Below are 19,586 nucleotides of genomic sequence, written 5' to 3'. Positions count from 1 at the left end.
TTCAATTTGTTCAAGAGATCAGTTTAGCAACTAGTCAGACCATTAAAAAAACCCAAACCGTAAGTAAAGTTCGGATCCAGACGTGTATCGCGTCAGCGCACGTGTGTTCGATGAAACCGTCTATAGTGGTCTTACGAATCACCCCTGCAAGGTTTCTACCTTTTATTTACCATCTCTGGTCTTCAGCTACCCTCAATGCAATCAACTCTTCTCCTTTGCTTGAGTGTTTGTTCAGTGTTTTAAAAAACACTTGTTTTAATGTAAAATTTATGTTCCTTGGTCATGTTTCGTTCACCAAACTGTGCAGTGCCTCCACACTCACCCTAGACACGCACATGGCATATTTTCCATCTCATGATCTCAGCTATGCCAGAACTATAAAGTCCCAGCTCAGTTTCTTCGCACGACTCAAGACCTTTACGTGAGGACGTCTGCACACAGATATGCATATTGAATCCTGATTCATCATTGAATGTTTTCTCACACTCCACTCTTTACAAAACCGACCTCTGGATTTTATTCCGTCCGACATTTTTGCCATTGAATATATCAGGGGTGTCCAAGAAAGTTTGCCATTGTAAGGTGCAGCCTTTCATTCAGCATTCCATTACATTTCAGCCTGCTGTTTCTAATCTACATTTAGCATTTTTGAAAGCATCAATTTATTATCGAGAGCCAAGCAAAATGGGGCAATGCTCTTGAACCCCGTGTGTTACAATGTTATATCTTAATGTGTTAATTGAAAGGAGTTGTGCATTTCTCGACTGACGAGAGAGACTACGACTGTAAAAACAGTGAGCAAGGGGGAGCGAGGGAGATTGTGGGTGTGTTGGTGCGTGAGAGGAAAAGAGCGAGAAAGCGTAGGGGAGGGAGAGAGGAGAGAAATAAAAACAGCACAAGAAGGACAGCAGGCAGAACGGAGGATTAAATCCTTCTGAGGTTTCACCATGTTCCTGCACACCGTCTCCATCCTCATCCTCACTGCCATGCTTTTCAGCGACCTGGAAGGTAAGGTGAAACTCACGCATCTGTGATGTTGGTACGGGGCGGTAGGAACCAGATCTCGGTGGTCGGGATAGAGATGTAATGCTCTGATAGCCAGACGGATGCTGGAGTTTGGTGTTTGTGGTGGTGCAAGATGTATGTACGAAGTAACTGCTGCCACAGAAAGCTCCGTACACCTGATTATCTTTATATTGGGTTAGCTATCGGTTTGGATGCTTGCTAGGTCTGAATCTGTGTTGAATTTCTCTTCATGCCAGGAAAGGGTGTCCAAATGCAGAGAGATGTTCAGTGCTGTATGCGGTACTCACATGACAAGGTCCGGACCAAAGATGTCCTGAGGTTTGAGGTGCAGACCGAGGGGCCAGACTGCAGCATAAAAGCCATCATGCAAGTATTTCAGGCATCCCGAAACAATCACAGACATGTAAAATATGCCCTATTGAAGCTCAAAGGCATTGCAGTCTAAGCAGGTCAGAGCTGTAATTGTCTAGCAAGTAGACCAAAAGAATGCAATCGGGCTGGGTGGACAATGCCCAAACTGTTTCTTTAACGGGGCCGATTTGGCCCAACCGTACCAGATGAAAAGATTAAGGATTTTCTGTATGTAAAGAAAGAGTTTAAGAGCACTTGGAGATGATGTGCCCGCCTTTTTAATCACGGCAGATTGTACACCAAAAAGGCGGTAAAGTGTGCCGATCCAAAGGACAGGAAGGTGAAGAGGTTACTACGGAAACTGTTCCAGAGGCAGGGAGCCAAAGCCCGCAGGACCATGTGGCTACATCCGCATATGACTCTCCCTGTGATGTCGGAGGTAAGATTTCGACGGATTTAAGGAGCTGATACCAGTTATATGTGTCGACAACAAAAGTAAACACGTTTTCGTGTAGCTCAATTGGTAGAGCATCACTTTAGCTGCATAAAAGGTCACAGGTTAAAATCCCAGGGAATGCATGAAACTGATGAAAAAATGCATGCATTGTAATGGTCTCTAATAGCATCTACCAAATGTGTTAATGTAATGTAATGTTTTGAAATGTCATTTTCTGTTTAACAGATCGATGTTGTTGATTCCCAAAAGATGAACAAGGTAAACTATTTGATGCCATTTCAACAGTACTGCAGAAGTAAAACCTGTTCTATGTTCCTATAGAAAAACTTAAGAAAATCAAAACCCTCAGAGGATGCAATCTAAAAAATTCCAGGTGGTTTCGGTCCATGGTTGGGTTGTTAATCTATACTGGGTTGTTGCACGTTTGGGTTAAATATGGACACTTTCTAGGTTAATTTATAGTAATCCAATGGTTTTAATCTGGGGTTTGGAACAACCCAGCACTTTTAAGTGATTGTAAATAGTTTTATTGTCCTTATACAACATTAGGATGGGATAGAGTATTTCATTTTCATTAAAGAACTTAAAGGGGACATTTTATGAGTTTAATAAGTCGTCGGTGTCCCCAGAGTTTGTATGTAAAGTTTTAAACCCAATATATACCCCATCGATAATGTATTATAGCATGTTAAAATAGCCACTTTATAGGTGTGCCCAAAAATGTGCCATTTTTGGTTGTGTCCTTTTAAATGCAAATGAGCGGATGAAATGCAAACACTGATCTCCATAATGGTGATTTGTTAAAATTGAAACTCAATTGTGCTGTCAATTCTTTTCTTTCTCTTTCCCTTTCTGCACTAAATGATAATCTCATGGTTGGATAGTGCAGATTAAGGGGTGGTATTATTAAAATGTGTCATTTTTGGGTGTGTCCTTTTAAATGCAAATGAGCCGATGAAATGCAAACACTGATCGCCATAATGGTGGTTTGTTGAAATTGAAACTCAATTGTGCTGTTAATTATTTTTTTCTCTTTCCCTTTCTACACTAAATGATAATCCCATGGTTGGATAGTGCAGATTAAGGGGTGGTATTATTAAAATGTGTCATTTTTGGGTGTGTCCTTTTAAATGCATATGAGCTGATGAAATGCAAACACTGATCGCCATAATGTCAAATATTTTCTTTCTCACTCCTTTTCTGCACTAAATGGTAGTCCCGTGGTTGGATAGTGCAGATTAATGGGTGGTATTATTATAATTTTCCCCTTTCTACATCACATAGGAAGCGAAATCTGAATGAGCTATTTTTTATAAGTTACTGGGTTGATCTTGTTCACATTTTCTAGGTTGATAGAAGCACTGGGGACCCTATTATAACACTTAAACATGAAAAAAGTCAGATTTTCATGATACGTCCCATTTAATTACAGTCTTTCTTTGTCTTTTTCCAATTGTTTAAATTAGTTTGGAACCAAAAAAGCTGGTTGGTATTATTCAAGCACTCTTTATTGAACACTGTTGGAAAAAATGTCTGGGGTGTAGTACCCTTGCAAAAGGTCGTAATATGTACCATTTAGGTACAGACATGTACATTTGCTACAAGTATGTACCTTTGAGGTACTATTTTTTGACAATTTTTTCTGACATTGTAGGATTTTCCAAAATTCCAATAAATAAAATGAATGGATACATCTGCATAAACAGAAAACATTATTCTGTGTATTTCTGCAAACATTGACACAAACACAACTATTTCTTATCGTTTCATTTTTTCTAGACCAAGTGAAGCAAGGAAGTAAATGGTGATCCGCGAAACTCCAGCCTTCTCTTGTGTATCACTGTTTTCTTATATGGATAAGACAATATATGTAGACTCATAACTTATCATTACCAAACAGTATGTTATCTAGATATATTGTGATATTTAGATGTCCTCTCAAATGACTGTTAATCTATATGCCAAAGTATTCTTTTTTTGAGACTTGTTACAATAAGGTTGTTCATAATCTTTGCAGCTATGTATAGTCTCTATAACTTATACTCTCTTCTATAGAGTCCAGTAAAGCTGGTATGACTGTTCTTCAACAATTTATAGTGCAATTACAGATTATCTTGTGTATGTTAAAACACAACTGATTTTTATATATAATAAATACATTGAAAACACAGAACATGTTATTGTTTTTTATTGTAACAGACAGCAGCAACAGCTTGGGTCTCTTCTAACTTGATCATACTGAAGAAATATGTGACCCTGTATGTGAAAAACAAGCTTGTTTTCTACATAAAAGCATCTTACAAAATGTAAAGAGCATTCTGTGAAAATATAACATTGTTATGTTGACTGAGGTCACGTCAAAGATTGAAATCAGTGACTGAATCGAAATTTGATGCCCCTGATCTCATCATGAGATTAAGACTTTAACCTGGATTTCACAGAAACGGTCACATACATGTGTTTGTATGGTACTTAAAGAAATATCTAAGCCAAATCTTAAATCAGATTGCTCTAAAATGTTGCATTTTATTTGTTAAGAATACTTTTGTGTTTTATTTAATTTGTTTTATGTGGCTATTTAAATTAGTTAGAAAATGCAATTATTTTATTTTACTGTACTCATAAACCACTTTAGGTCCAATCCTAAATATTGGGTTATTGCAAATTACCAATAGCTTTTAATCATAACTATTGTAATCCTAAAGCACAACTTAATCCTTTATTATGGTATCAGGTTTAGTAATAAATGTATAAATAATAATATTAATTAAATAATAAAAATTGTAATAAATGACAATCATTTAAATCATGTTTTTTTTTTGTAAAAATGGCTTGTAACTGCCTTGGGCAAGCAATATATACATTTTATTAAAATGATTTTGATTTAAAGTCCAATACAAGTGCAAGTATAATTTAACACGCTAATAAAAAGATTTCTATCAGCATGATAAATATCTCCATGGCCAATGAGTGGACTGTTTTGATTTTTATATCCATGCATTTACTTGTCTGACCACTACACAGCACTAGAGGACGCTGCTTCTGATGTAAAGCAAGGCCACACTGTCTGTTGTGGTTTGATTTGACAAGAGAAACACTGAAAAATAAACTGAGTTATTCCTGAGACATTTAATTTTCTTGACACCTTCGAGACTGACAAATCAAGTAATTCAAGCCACATCAACTTAGAAAATGTCAATTTGGAACAACAGTTTACAATAGCACAATTCTGCCATATAAGCTATCAGTGATATATAAATAACCACAACTTGTTCATAATGAATTATTGTTACAATACTATGAAAACAACACAGTTACATTTTCACATATAAACTAACAGTTAACTTAACTCAAACCATTTAAGTAAACCGGTTGCATTAGACCATTTAAGTTTTAAAACACATACATTTAAGTACTGTGAACTTGAGTCATGTGCAATTATGCACTTATATATAGTGTGAACTTAAACAAATTGAATCATATGCAGTTATGCATTTATATTTAAGTTCACACTACTCAAATGTATGTGTTTTAAAATTAATGCAACCGGTTTACCTAAATGGTCCGAGTTGAGTCAACCTTTAGGTTTTACAGTGTAACAGATTGCATTAGAAAGATTCTCCCTGTATGTTTGTTTATTATCTAATAAAAGCAACATTGGGATGATATGAGAACTAGGCAAACTAGGCAAATCATTTACATATTTAAGCAGAAAGCAAAATTATTCATAACAATGTATCACTTCTACCTGATAATACTATCTCTAATGGCAAAATTCAGATAAACATCTGGCTATCACAACCAATATCATAATAAAGTAACATACAAGCAATCTTATGGGAAGAATCATGCCATCATTAGATTTGTTGTTTTTGGAATGGTATAGTGACAATATATATTATTAGAATACAACTAGAAATACAGGAGTGTAGTATTATATATGTAGTATACTAATTATGTAGTATCAGTATTAATTAGTATGTATGCAGTATTTTAAAAAGAAGAAAATTATAAGATAAGAAGTGTGAAGTATAGTGTAATCTCCTCCTAAACTTGAGCAATAGCAGGCTCTAAAAAATATTGGGTTGTTTTTAACCCAGGGCTGGGTAACTATAGGACAGAACACATTTCAGAAGAAGCCATTTTGTTCAGAAAATTGTGTGGGGGGTTACATTTTGCTAACATATTTCCTGTATTTTCTGTTAGTATTTTAATAAGAATGGTGGCCTAAGACTTTTACACAATACTGTACATAACTGTCTTTTACATGACATTAGGCCTATATTAAAAGTCCAGCATTGTATAATATAATAAAGTTAAATGGATCAAAGAAACAAATATTATATAAACAATATTATTTTACATCATATGAACATTAGAGTAACTCCTTTGCCTCTACATGTGATGTCATGGGTGTGTTTAGCATCATGCATACTGTATGAGGTAACATCTAAAACACATTGTAAGTATGCTGGTTTAATAACAATACAGTTTAATTCAAAAACGCTTTTTATAAATGTTTACAACAGTCTTGAATCGTCATCCCTGTATAAAAACTACAGTATAATAAAAGCATAATGTTAATTTGAAGGAACTGTTTACCTAAATATTAAAATTCCTTATGATATGGTACTATATGACACAAATTAATCATTTTATATGAAAAAGCCAACATGGCAAAGATCTAAGAGCACAAACATCCATCATTAAAGTAATTCAAATGGCTCAAATGGGTTAATATATGTCTACAATATGTTTACACTGTAAAAAGTGAAAAATTGGTTCAACTTAAAAAGTTACTTCAATTGATAAAACCTAAAAAAAGTAAGTTTATTCAACTTGAAATTTTCATTTAAATGATCTCTGAAATTTCAAACAAACACATCACCGGATAGAATCTGGACCTTTTTTTGATAGACCCGCCCCATACATACGCAACTCAGGCTAGTAGACACGCCCCTTACTGCTGATTGGCTACAAGTGTGTTTTGGTAGTCGGCCCGACTCCCTTTTCCAAAGTGTTTTTCAAAAATTGTGCACTCCGCCTTTAAGTGAAATTTTAAATTGAATAAATTTAATTTTTTTAGGTTACCAATTAAAGTCATTTTTTAAGTTGGTTTAACTTTTTACAGTGTATAAGAGAAAACAATTAATATTTTAATCTTATTGTTATGTTTTAATCAGCGTCACAAACGTATCAATTTGCAGTCATATTTGAACTTGCTGTGTTAATTTGTACAGTTCTTTGTGCGAATATTACATTTAATCAACTAGTCATTTTAGTCATTTTAACTGTACTGACTAGTGATAACTTGCTGTAACTTATTAAATTAAGTTAAATTTGCTTTATTAAGTCAGCTTTATTATAAGTTACTCATCACTTGTCAAGATAGCTGATATGTAATTTTATAGTGTTGTTTACAAAAATACACTAGAAATTTCATATTTCGGTGAACTTTTCCTTATTGGGTGCTACTTTGCTTCGGACGTAATTAACTTCAAAGTTAATTCAAAACACTGATACATAAAATCATAATTCAAACAGTCGGATTGGTGTTTCGTTTAGTAACACTAATGATATTGATATGTCTGTGTTATTTACAATATTTATTTAGCACACTGTGATTTTTATTTGTGTATAATACTGCTTAAGGTTTGAAGTGTTTCAGGTTTTTACATGGTGGTTTCACTGTTACGATGTTTCAGAGAGTCGTTGTCCTGACAGATCAGCTGGTAAGGTTTTTCATTCTCCTCGATCACAGAGTTGATTATTTCTACATCTTGGTTCTGAAGTTCCTGTTGTGACAGATGCTCAACAATACCAGCGCCGAACGAATCTCCCAATACATTAGTGGTGGTCCTGAGTCTGTCCCTGCAGAAACACAAAAACAAAATCACAGATAAAAATAACTTTTACAAAGAATATTATTTAAACTAGGGCTGTCAAACAATTAATCATGATAAAATCACATACAAAATAAAAGTTTGTGTTTGCATAATGTATGTGTGTACTGTGTGTACACAAGTACACAAACATTCATGTATATGTTTAAGAAATATTTAAAAGTTTCTTTAATTGAATGTATGTGTGTGTGTATTTATATATCTATACATAGTACACACACACACATACTTTATGCAAACACAAACTTTTATTTTGTTTGTGATTAATTGCTTGACAGCCCTAATATAAACATTTCAAAAATTATTTTCGGCGATCAAAAAATAGCCCACCCAAGTATTCTGATGTCTATGCATTGACTCGTGTCCTTTAGGGTTAGCGTACTTTTTGCACATTTTAATCATCCACCAGGAGAAAGTTTTAGGTCATTATTACAGTTTTGTTTAATCTTAGTAAAGTAACATCTCACCTTTCCTCACCAAGCTACACATTTCAGGTATCTTTAACACAGGAACCAATACTGTAGGAGATGCGTCACAGTTTAATATTTTATAATAGGGGTATTGATGCAACCAATAGTAATATATTGATATTAATGCTTTCATTGGTCCAAACCCCAGTAATAATACAGCCTTTAGACCAGCAGTGTTTTTAGTTTCATGTTTGCTATAACAGAAGCACAATGTAAAAGTGTAATGTGTCAACAGTGCCTTCAGATTAGCGGTCTGCATTATGTATTAATAACCTTTGGAAGAGTGCTCTCTACTGGAGCCGTACGCTTCACCGTGACATTTGAGAGGTACTCACAGGAACCAGTCCACTGCGATGATGAGTGTAATGTCCTCTGTGGGCAGTCCAACCGATGTCAATACTATCACCATGGTAACCAACCCAGCCTGAGGGATGCCTGCTGCTCCGATGCTGGCGGCGGTCGCCGTGATGCTGGAGGAAAGATGGGGACTTTTAAATACACTGTTACCTGACATTTTTTTCAGAAGGGGACACAGTTGTAATGAGAATAAAATTGGTGAAATAATCAGAACCATTATACACTATGCATGTAGCCATCTAGTTGGTTTATTTTAGAAATGTAGCACTGTCCAGAAAGCAAATGTTAATGTTATTTACTATATGTGACCCTGGTCCACAAAACTTGAGATTATCTGAAAGCTGATTTTTTTTTAGGATAGGACAATATTTGGTCAAGATACAACTATTTGAAGATCTGGAATCTGAGGGGGCAAAAAATCTAATTATTGAGAAAATCGCAATGTATCATTGGCTATTGCTACTAATATACCCGTGCGACTTGTTTTGACTGGTTCTGTGGCCCAGGGTCACATAACATTTGCATTGTAGTAAAATGCAAATAACAATTAAAGGTGGGATGCATGATTTTTGAAAAACACTTTGGAAAAGGGAGTCGGACTGAGTATTAAAACACACTTGTAGCCAATCAGCAGTAAGGGGCGTGTCTACTAACCGACATCATTGCCTGGGTTGCGTACGTATGGGGCTATCAAAAGAAGGTCCAGGTTCTATTGGGGTACGGGCGTGTTTGTTTAGGTGATTTCAAATATCAGCATTGGCTTTCAGAGATCATGCACCCCCCTTTAAAGATCCATTTACACTAATGCTACGTACACACCAAACGCGGGGCATCGCGTTACCCGATCTAGATTACTTGCGGGATTTAACTTCGTGTCATGCAAATTTTTCGCTCGAGTTGAATGTTTTCAATTTGGGCGAAGACGCATTTGAGACGAATAATTGTTTGCAAACACGCCGCCCATATTGCGTCATTCGCATCGCCCCACGCAACGACGCGTCTGATTGCGTCTTTGCATTGACTTTGTATGTAATCTACTCGCGCAAATCGTTGAACTCGCATCTGGTTTGAACTCACAGTAAGAGCGATAACTGAAGATTAGGGCTAATAATAATAATAATAACTATATTATAGGGATGCTCCAATCGATCGGCCGATAATGCTTGCTGTGCTTCTCAATGAATTACGTCGAAATGCCGCCACATCCAAAAGCCAGGGGGCGCTCTTGTGCAGAAATCCAAAATGCGCTGTAGACGAAGAACAATACACACGCAGCTATGATGACACGCAGCTCCAGGAAATGGCTGAAGGATATATTTATATTGCTGTTCTTCAAACCTTTTCAGGTATTTTCATAATAATAAAGAACATGTTTAATTATTATGTTTGACGGGTGTTGCTTTTTCAAATGCATGTTATAAACGACTCAAACTAACAGTGATTTTAGATCGATAAGGACTTACTGATCAAAAGCCGTAGTACATGAAATAGCTGTGAATAAGATCGGCTGTCCGATTCAGAATAGTGATCGGCCACGTATTTTTTGTGGAGATCGGCATTGATCAGAGCACCCCTACTGTATTAGCATTCACACCAATGGACAATAACGTTTATTCTAAGCTCACGCGCTGAAGTTAAGTGCCTTAAAAATGCGGCACTTAAATGAATTTTGATTGCCTCTCAATGTTTACTGTTCATCTGCTCTAAAAACGAGCCCAACAAAAAAGAAACGCTCTCGTTTGCTAGATACTAGCTTAATCTCATGTGTAATCTTTGATCGTGACTTTCGATGTGTATGCAGCAGGCACATATTTTGACATGACACGCCATGCACATAGGTTTCCATGACGCACCGAACACATATTTTGACATGAAGAGCAATACACGACACCCCAAAATTTATTTCCTCATTTGAGTTATAAAGTTAAACTTTTTTATACTTGTACTTAGCACTTGTACATGTGAATAGCACAACTGACCTGATAGTGAGGATTTGTCCAAAATTCAGGTCCATATCATTGACTTGGGCAATGAAAATGGCCGCCACCGCCTCGTATAGAGCAGTGCCATCCATGTTAATTGTGGCTCCGACCGGCAACACAAATCGTGTCACTCGTTTGTCCACATGGTTGTTTTCCTCAAGACAACGGAAAGTGATGGGCAGGGTGGCAGAGCTGAGGAACAGAGATATGTGATTGTAGATGAAAAGTTGCATAGATGCTAGCACTATTTACATTTACATGTTAACAGACACTTTTATCCGTGCACTTTTTTGTTGTTGTTTATCAGTCTCTTTGTATGGGTCAAACCCATGACACTGTACTGCTAACACAATGCTTTAGCAATTGAGCTACAGGACTGAGCCTTGATTTTCACTCTTTAGCATAACAGGGTTGCTTTATGTTCGACATTACATTTCTCAAAAATGAAATGACATGCAGTACAACCAAAAAACTATGCATCATGTTTATGCACGTGGCACTTGCTTTTTATCCATAGTAACTTATGGTGCATTTAATGTATACATTTTATCAGTAGGTGTGTTAAGGGATGCACCAGTGTATCGGCCTATCTTCTGTTCCCTCGAACCCACAACCTTATGCATTACTCCACCAACTGAGCGACAGGAACCCAAAAGGGAATAATCCAGAACAGAAATTCTTTACTTCAGATAAAATCTTTAGCTTCTCAGTTTATACTCCACCCACAGTGGTTACCTGGAGGATGTGCCCAGAGCCGTGATCAGAGCCTGCAGAAGACCTCCGATGAAGGTGTAAGGGTTCTTCCTGGTCACCACGAAGAAGAGCAAGGGCAGAACGAACAGACCGTGTATCAGCAGCCCGACAATGACGGACATCGTGTACATCCCCAACTGTCCTCCAACCAGTGCAAGGTCCTTCATCTCTACTATCTTCCCGGCGATCAAGAAGAGGATGCCCACTGGAGCGTACCTGCCAGACACAATTTGATGTTGGATGACAGTCATTACTGCGGTATATTAAAGGTGCGATATGGGACTTTTAGCGGCATCTAGCACTGAGCCAAACGGCTCAGCCCAAAGGTCCATTTCGAAACGCATAGTGAAGCTACGTTAGCCTGGTCCAACCAGACTCTCGTACATTCATTTCATTTGTACAGAGAGTCTGGCCATGCTCCATTGCAAAGCGTTACTTCCGTTAAGGAGGATCCTCAGTTAAAGTTTAAAACTATTGGATCTGCCCAGAGTCACCATGGGCGATCGCTAACGTGTGGTCATGACGTATATCATGCGCCGAAACCGGCCAGAAACAACAATTGAATGATCAGACCAACAAGACTTAGCAAACATTGTTCTTGCTCCGGCTGTAACTTCTGTATATTCGGCAGTTTTGCAACAACGGACCGAATAGCTTTTCTCACGTCTTTCTCCGCTGCCATTATGGAACTACAACTCTCAAACTGACGCCCGACCTCGACGTCATCGTTCTTAGCCACCCCCCTCTGTTCACTGATTGGACCTGCAGATTTTTGCAAGAGAAAACGAAACTTTACACAGCAGTCCCAGACATAGTACTGAAGCGAAATGAAAATTAAGCAGAAGCACGTAGGAGGGCGGAGCCAGGCTGAAGCTACGCTAGCTGCCACAGCACAAACACATTATCGTCTGAGACAGCGTAGTGACAAAACACGATCGAGCAGTTTGTCCGATTAGGGCTACTGTAGATAGATGACGGCGACTACCATTTAAGGGGACCCATGTTGTATGTAGATAAAAACGGCTCATACTAAGGTAATAAAAACAATACAGTTTATTATGTAAGGTCTTTATACACTATTGATAATGTAGTTATGTATATTATATTGCATTTCTTTATAAAGAGATCTTTATAAAGTAACATTTTGACATTTTCAATCAAGACCACTCAGCAACGCTTCAATGGTCGACAGTGGTCTAGCAGATTGAGTCCATTGCTGTGGATGCAGCATTGCAAGAAAGCTAATATTTTAGGTTACCGATGGCATTGCAGAAATACTTTCATGGATTTATTTGTCACCCGTGATTATTTTATTTCAGAATAAAAATAACAGTGTCCATCTGGGCACTAGTCGTGTAGTATTCAGCTGGTCATGTGATCTTAATGTGTTAGTATGCTTCCATGAGACAAACCGCTCCATTAAACAGCCGATTCAAAGGCTCATTGATATTAAAATCTTGATTTGGGGTGAGTGTACATCATTTCAAGCATATTTTTCAGAAGTACTTTTCATTTCACAACCAAACGTTTGCAGCAGAATTTTTAGGATGATAATCAGACACTAACCAAATGATGATGGCCACCAAGCGCATTATAGCCTCATTTAGGCAGTCGAAGAAGTCCCGCAGTGCCTGACCCTGCTGCTTCATGTTTCCGATCACTAATCCAAAGCACATGGAGAAGACCACCAGTCCCAGGGCGTTCACACCATTAGAGGAACCTGAGAGAGGTATCACCTCCTCCACCGTTTCCTGGATGTTCTGCAGGACTGTGCTGAAGTTAGATGCCTGGAGATCTGTAGAGTTGATGCTTTCTGTCGCATTGACCGTGATGGTGATGTTTCTGGTGAGCATGGTCTTCTTGTATACTGTTTTGTACTGGAAGAAAAGATGAGCGGTTAGTAATGTCTGTTTATGTTATTTCGTACATACTGTATGATGGATTTCCAAACCTGTTTGAAGCAGGCCTCAACTAGATTTGGTGGAAACATGTTTCTGTAACAAAGGCGAGAAGAATCAGTTCCCATGATATTTCAAAAATAAACACACATGGCAACAGATTATCATTCTTCGCACCTTATCAGGTCCAGAAATGCGTCAGCTGCCTGCACAGGCTCGATGCTGCCACTAGAGGTCATTGGCCTGTCCCTGCTCCCTTTACCAGGCTTGATTATAATGACCAAGATAATACCGATGAAAACGGCTATGAACGTGGTCACCATATAGTAAATGATGGCACGGATTCCCATTTTCCCAGAAGCCTTGCTGTCCAAAGAAGAGATTCCTGCGTTATAAAGAAAAATATGTTGTGAATAAACAAGAGATCAATGGAAACACTTTCTCATTCTGAATTAATATGTTTTTCCACATTCCATAAAATAATCAAAACTATGGAATAACACAAATGTAACTATAGGAATTCTAAAAATCTGAAATAATTTAAAACTCATACTTGTGGCATTTTATCAACAAGCTTCTTCAACCCGACATGTATTTTAAAAAGTATTGATGGAGTTCACATCTTTTCTGAACCCTTTGGTTGCTTTTTCTTCACTATTTCTTCTTAGTACCATTGGTCGATGGGTTTTGTCATGTCATGTTCATGTCTTTTATTTTAAAGATCTTGTTTCATATTCAGGTCCTTTATTTTGAAATCTTGTCTTGCCCTATTCCCTGATGTGTCATGTTCTCATTGGTTCCTTGTCTGTATATATTGCCCTCATGTTCCCATTGTTTTTGTCAAGCTTTGTTAATCTGTATGTCTATCTAGGTGTTGAGTTCATGCCATGCCATGCCATTGTTTTGATCATGTCAAGTCTAGTTTTTGGATATGTCTATGTTTGTTCCCACTTTAGGATTCCTAAACTACACTTGGGTTCTAAATCGCTCGCCTCACAGTGGACTTTATTACAATTGGTCATCCATGTCAAAAATATTTTTAAAATAAAACTGCAGTTTCTAATGAAAGAAGTAAGTACTTTGTTTACAAAATAATTTTAAACTTTTAAGCAGTGGCGGCTCGTGACTGCTCATCCGAGGGGCGCAAATTCAAATATGTCAAGTGTGTTGCTCATGTTCTCAAAATATGTGTTTGTTGCGTCATGTGAACCGTGTGCATTACGTGTTTTGTCAAAATAAGAGCCTACTGCATACGCGTCAAAACCGTTTATGATAAAACGCTACTGACAAATCCAGCCAAGACCAGCACAAGCTGGCGAGCCGGCCCCAGCTGGTCTCCAGCTGTGTAGGAAGCTGGTCTAGCTGTGTTTTGGTCACTTTTTAAGCTGGTCTAGCTGGACTTAGCTGGTCAGGCTGGAAGACCAGCTGGCCCACCAGCATGACCAGCTTTGTCAGGCTGGGAGGACCAGCGTAAACCATCTTAAACCAGCCAAAACCAGCCACCAGCCCACGCTAGTCCTAGCCGGACCCCTCAGCAGGGAAGACTCACGTTCACAAAATACACGCAAGACACTCCCTTAAAGGCGCTATAAGCGAATCTGTGTGACGTCCCTTCCTGTTGATGTTCGAAGTGTTGTCAAACTAAACGGAGCGTAGCTAACTCCTCCCCTTGCTTTCTGAACGAGTCATGAACGCGCCCAACCCCCACTCCCTAACCCTTCTTGTCGTTTATTAGCTGGGACACTTTGTTATGTTTCGTGATGGTAGGTTTGACCGCTCTGTTTTTGTTGCAGTTTGCGAAACCGCGTTTTTTTACAGTGTGTTCAGAGGACAGGCAGCTAGCAGATAGTGAGGAGATGATTGTATGAAACAAAAAATGTTTTATGGCCTAAAACACGTGAATTTAATTAGAGCAATATTAATTATGCGAGTATCTGGCAAACACGAGCATCTCTTTTATCATAAACCCTTCAGACGCATCTGCAGCAGGCACTTATTTTGACAAAACACTAGGTTAACTTGACGCGCTGAACACATATTTGGAAATTACAAACCACACACATGACGTGCTACATACATGTTGTGACACTTCGTATCGAGCGCCCTCGAAAAAAGCAGTCACCGGTCGCCACTGCTTTTAAGCATAAACCTTTACATTTTTAGGATCACGTGAAGTAAATGCCGGTCTACAGTACCTGTGACGAGACTGGAGACGATGAGGGGCAGAACGAGCATCTGAAGCATCCTCATCAGCAGTTCTCCAGGGAAAGAGAAATACTTCACCTCTCTGATGCTCAGGTTGTGAGGTCTCAGGGCAAATCCCAGCAGTACACCTGAGCAATACAGTCAAACAAACCCCACACGTCATAGCCATTTAACATAATTAACCACACACAAACAAAGTTAAACAATGCACCTTTAAATTATTTCACTATTATAGAAAAGACAATCTTTCTTCCAAATGTCATGCTTTACCTAAAGCCACAGCGGCGACAGTAAAGAGCACGAAGGCGTTCCGTCGCAGAGACGTCTTGATGTTCTCTCGTGTGAAGCCGCTCATCTTTCTCCTGCCTCCAGACATCTGTTTCTGTATAACCCTGCGAAGACGCTGCAGGCCTTCGTCGGTACGCTGGGACTTCTCTGAATCTTCACTCAAAAACAGACTGGTGCTGTTCGGGGGCTTCTCGTTCATAATCAAGTCTAACACATGATCCAACAGGGTTTCATGAGAAACTGATGGAGGACAGAGAAGGGAGAATAGAGGCATTAGAAGAAGTATTTTCTTCATTATTTATTTAGTCAGTTTCTCATCATGCAGATTTTTTTCACACTAACATTTGCAATTCAATCTGCATGGTGCTTTACCTCCTGGATAGATTTTTTTAAAGACTATAAATTATTATATTAATACTAATAATTCATTATTATTACTACACTGTTTGTTTAAACCTATAGCTCTTATGTACTATACTGTACTATTATTTACTACACTAGTCTCTGCTGTAAACTGTAAGTGTGTGGGTGGATTAAAAAAATCAATTGTTCAGAATAGCGTACCATCATACTACTGTTACTATTTCCACTCTTACTACTATACTGTGCACAGTATGCAAATTATGTACATATTACAACCTGAAATTAAAATATATGTTTTTTATTTAATCAAATTATTTGTTTTGTAATACTCTAGTCTAGTGGTTCTCAAACTTTTTCTGCATGTTTCCCCGCTATGAGGACGGTGCCCACTTTGTGGCCCCCCAAAGAAAATGTATCACATGAAACTTAAAATTTGAATTAAACAAAACATTATAAATGATACAATAAAGTTATTTTGGTTAGTAGTCTTATTTTTAATTAAAAGGTTTAATTATGATAAATTCATGCTTTTATAAAATTTCATAAAAGTGGTGCCCCAACCTTGCAGCATCCCAAGGGGCCACGTCCCCCAGTTTGAGAACCACTTATAGTCTACACACTCAAAAACACACTGAGTTTTTTTAACCCAGCATTGGGTCAAAAAGGGATGAATCTAACCAGATGGATTGTAACGTATCCTATGCTGGGTTCTTTAAACATAATATGCTGGGTTGTATCATTGTTTGGGTCAAATATAAACACTTTTCGGGGTAATTTAACCCAATGGCTTAGGTTAGTCCTATTTTGACCCAACCCTGGGTTGAAATTATCCAAGCATTTTTTAGATTGCACAAAAGCTTTCACTGGGACCAAGGATACCCTACTGTACCATTTAGGCACTTTTTGGGTACAAATGTGTACTTTTTGGATAAGAACTGCCCCAGTGACAGCTTTTGTACCTTTATTTTAATTGTACCGTTAAAAAAACTATATTTAATACACCTTTTAAAACAAATGTGCAAAATATCACTACAAGTGGTTCAGTGTCTCGTGATCATATAGGGGAACCACTTTAAGTGCTTAGAGCACCTAAATAGTACTTATAAGTCGCGCTATTGTAATGCTGGTTCTACAATTGTAAAAAAAAAAATGCAGCAGGTTAAAGCAACTTTTAAGTCTGCTATTTTAAGTGAACAGTTGAGATAACTTATAAAAACTAGTTAAAGCTGTTTTTTAAAAGAAGTAGCAAAATATATATGTTGATTTGACAAAAATGCTTCATTTTTTAATAGTGATATGCTATATAAATGTGGTTCCCCTATTATTACAAGCTAGTGAACCAATTTCAGTGCTATTTAGCACCATTTGTAAAAGTGGTACAAGTCCTGTAGGGGCCATGTATGACCTTTCTAGCACACTTTGGAAGGGTATATATTAAATGTTTAATTATTGAAAAACAGTCAATTAAGTAAAAAGCCGTAACGGTCAGCAAGTGTATTAAAATTCACTACCTACTTCGCAATTAAACACCAGACTCAATCCTTTAAAGACAAGAAGTACTCTAATGCTCTTATTACAAAACACTAAATACAAAATAAATGTCACACTGAGGCAACAAACAAGCACCATGTGACTTCCAGATAAACAGGACACAGTGTCGCCACAGAGACGGTCTTTATAAATTCTGTCTTAGATGCACCTGGTTTCATAAACCTCTAATAGTCTTTAAAGTCAAGTCTTCAAGACTGATCAGAACTGTTTAAAGTATGTTACATAGATTGGTTTAATTTAAATCCAAATAATAAGACCACGTAGCCCTAACTAATTGCTAGTTAGTCAGACTTATTCTTAAGACACAGTCTTAATGTCAAGGCTATGTTTATGCAACCGGCTACAGAATGGATGTATGCTTGGCATGGATTTTTGATTAATTAATGATAGTTCAACCAACCCAGCCAACTAATTATAACTGTTTTGGGGAAATGGACAAAAGAAAATATAATTAATTTACATTTATGTGCAACCACCCACAAATCAAAACCTAGTGCCACCCAAACACCCCATTAATTACATAGCAAAGCACACTTTAGTACCCAAATACCTAAATACCTAAGCAACACCCTTGCAGCATTGTGTCGCACACGTAATATTGCATTTTTGTTTTTCTGTAATAGTATAAAATGCTTTTATTTATTATCTTTTTCCTGAAAACAAAGAAAAATCACGTATAATGCTCAACACTAAAAAATGGCCACTTTAGATGTCGAAACCATACCAAAATTACAATGCAGCATTATGCAAATATGTTAAAATAATGTTATACCTATATGCAAATAACATGACCATTTTCTTCATTCAAATGTACAAAAACCATCAAATATTTCTCAGTTCACTCACCACTCATGGTTATTCAGTGTTGAGGTACTGTGTACCGTACTGTAGCGTTCTTGTAGGAGAAAAATTAACCTGTGATGTCTCCGGCAGCAGTGTTGGCTGAACTGGTCGAAGGTAAAACTCAACTCGTGTGCCAAATATACATGAAACGGTTTGTCATCTGGCCTGACCTTTAGATCTTTTCATGGGCAACACTATGGGTCAGTGTCTTTCTTTTAGACTGATCTAGAGCCAGTTTTCTTTCCATTGATCCCCACACGATGAACCCACCACCGATCTCAGATCAGTTTAAATAATGTAACATCTACAAGCACCCCAGGTGAGAACTACAAAGCTCACCTGGTCACAATCTAACCCCCATCTCTTTCACTTTTTTCCAATAGTCATACTGGACCGTAACATCAGACACTCAACAGATAGCCAGAGAACAAGTTGTTTTCTAGGCATGGCTTTGAATGTACATTTGTCCAGATAGCCAACTTAATTAAATGTTCTTTGATAAAGAAAGCCCACTTTTGCCAATATGACCTTTCACTTTCTTTATCATTGAAATATGTTGGAAAACTTCAAAAAGTACAGTATACATATACTATAGACAATTTTTAAACAGAATAACACTTAAGCCACTTACCCTTCTGTAACAGCTCTTGTCCTCCCGTGCGTAATGGTAACCGCGCGCGCTGCAAAGGAGATACTCACAGCGCGTAATGACCGGAGACTGCGCGTTATTTAGCCTGTATGCCTACAAAAAACTGAAAAACGCCTTGAAAGTGATTTAAGCGTGGGAAGAGGAGGTTACGATTCTTTCTGTGAGATGATGAAACGACCCAATGCCCGATAGCGCAAAGAATCAACACGTTAATAAAGTCTCAATGGGGGAGGCGCGTTTAATACTGAGTAGATGCATCCACAACACCTGCTGCTTATAATAATATATTCATTCCAGACTGTTTGATAATAGTGACACAATGTCATTTAACTGTTTAAAGTTATTATGTGGAATTTGATATTCATTACGCAATAAATAAACGTGCATTTAAAGTGTTTTGTTGCACTGTACTACTATAGATATGGACACGAGCCAAACATCACGCATTTGTCATCACCATGACAACATGGCAGCTTGAGTACTTGTTAAG

At 37.6% G+C, this 19,586-nt stretch overlaps 2 protein-coding genes across 4 annotated transcripts; one reads left to right on the top strand and one right to left on the bottom strand.

The window, feature by feature from the left end:
- The first annotated feature begins 736 nt into the window (after positions 1-736).
- ccl44 (chemokine (C-C motif) ligand 44) lies at positions 737-4,093 on the top strand. Of its 2 annotated transcripts, none has more exons than XM_055184228.2 (5): positions 737-1,008; positions 1,263-1,392; positions 1,669-1,816; positions 2,060-2,092; positions 3,614-4,084. In XM_055184228.2, the coding sequence occupies exons 1-5, from the start codon at positions 948-950 to the stop codon at positions 3,620-3,622; spliced, it is 381 nt and encodes a 126-aa protein (XP_055040203.2). In that variant the 5' UTR covers positions 737-947; the 3' UTR covers positions 3,623-4,084. The 2 variants fall into 2 exon arrangements, with proteins under 2 accessions (XP_055040203.2, XP_055040204.2); XM_055184229.2 differs by having other exon boundaries at positions 1,002-1,140; positions 3,614-4,093.
- A 1,773-nt stretch (positions 4,094-5,866) lies between these two features.
- On the bottom strand, positions 5,867-19,305 carry slc1a6 (solute carrier family 1 member 6). 2 transcript variants are annotated; one of them, XM_055184227.2, is made up of 10 exons: positions 19,079-19,305; positions 15,673-15,930; positions 15,393-15,530; positions 13,375-13,582; positions 13,251-13,293; positions 12,866-13,176; positions 11,282-11,515; positions 10,544-10,738; positions 8,543-8,677; positions 5,867-7,705 (listed from the first exon to the last, which is right to left on the bottom strand). In XM_055184227.2, exons 2-10 carry the CDS (start codon positions 15,887-15,889, stop codon positions 7,507-7,509), a joined length of 1,680 nt encoding a protein of 559 aa, XP_055040202.2. In that variant the 5' UTR covers positions 15,890-15,930; positions 19,079-19,305; the 3' UTR covers positions 5,867-7,506. The 2 variants fall into 2 exon arrangements, with proteins under 2 accessions (XP_055040202.2, XP_055040201.2); XM_055184226.2 differs by lacking the exon at positions 19,079-19,305 and adding an exon at positions 18,451-18,603.
- Between the last annotated feature and the right edge of the window lie 281 nt (positions 19,306-19,586).

Source organism: Misgurnus anguillicaudatus, chromosome 14, assembly GCF_027580225.2.
Source record: "Misgurnus anguillicaudatus chromosome 14, ASM2758022v2, whole genome shotgun sequence".
Lineage (NCBI taxonomy): Eukaryota > Metazoa > Chordata > Actinopteri > Cypriniformes > Cobitidae > Misgurnus > Misgurnus anguillicaudatus.
The sequence above is the reverse complement of the archived record's forward strand: the minus strand, read 5'-3'. Positions and strand labels throughout refer to the sequence as shown.

Bases quoted from the DNA above. Each gene is read 5' to 3' on its own strand.
- ccl44 (XM_055184228.2), top strand. From the start codon at position 948: ATGTTCCTGCACACCGTCTCCATCCTCATCCTCACTGCCATGCTTTTC. The intron at 1,009-1,262 runs GTAAGGTGAAAC...TCTTCATGCCAG, and splicing joins GCTTTTCAGCGACCTGGAAG to GAAAGGGTGTCCAAATGCAG. The intron at 1,393-1,668 runs GCAAGTATTTCA...TAATCACGGCAG, and splicing joins TGCAGCATAAAAGCCATCAT to ATTGTACACCAAAAAGGCGG.
- slc1a6 (XM_055184226.2), bottom strand. The intron at 13,177-13,250 runs GTTTGGAAATCC...CTTTTCTTCCAG, and splicing joins TTGAGGCCTGCTTCAAACAG to TACAAAACAGTATACAAGAA. The intron at 7,706-8,542 runs GTGAGTACCTCT...GTGTTTCTGCAG, and splicing joins ATCGCAGTGGACTGGTTCCT to GGACAGACTCAGGACCACCA.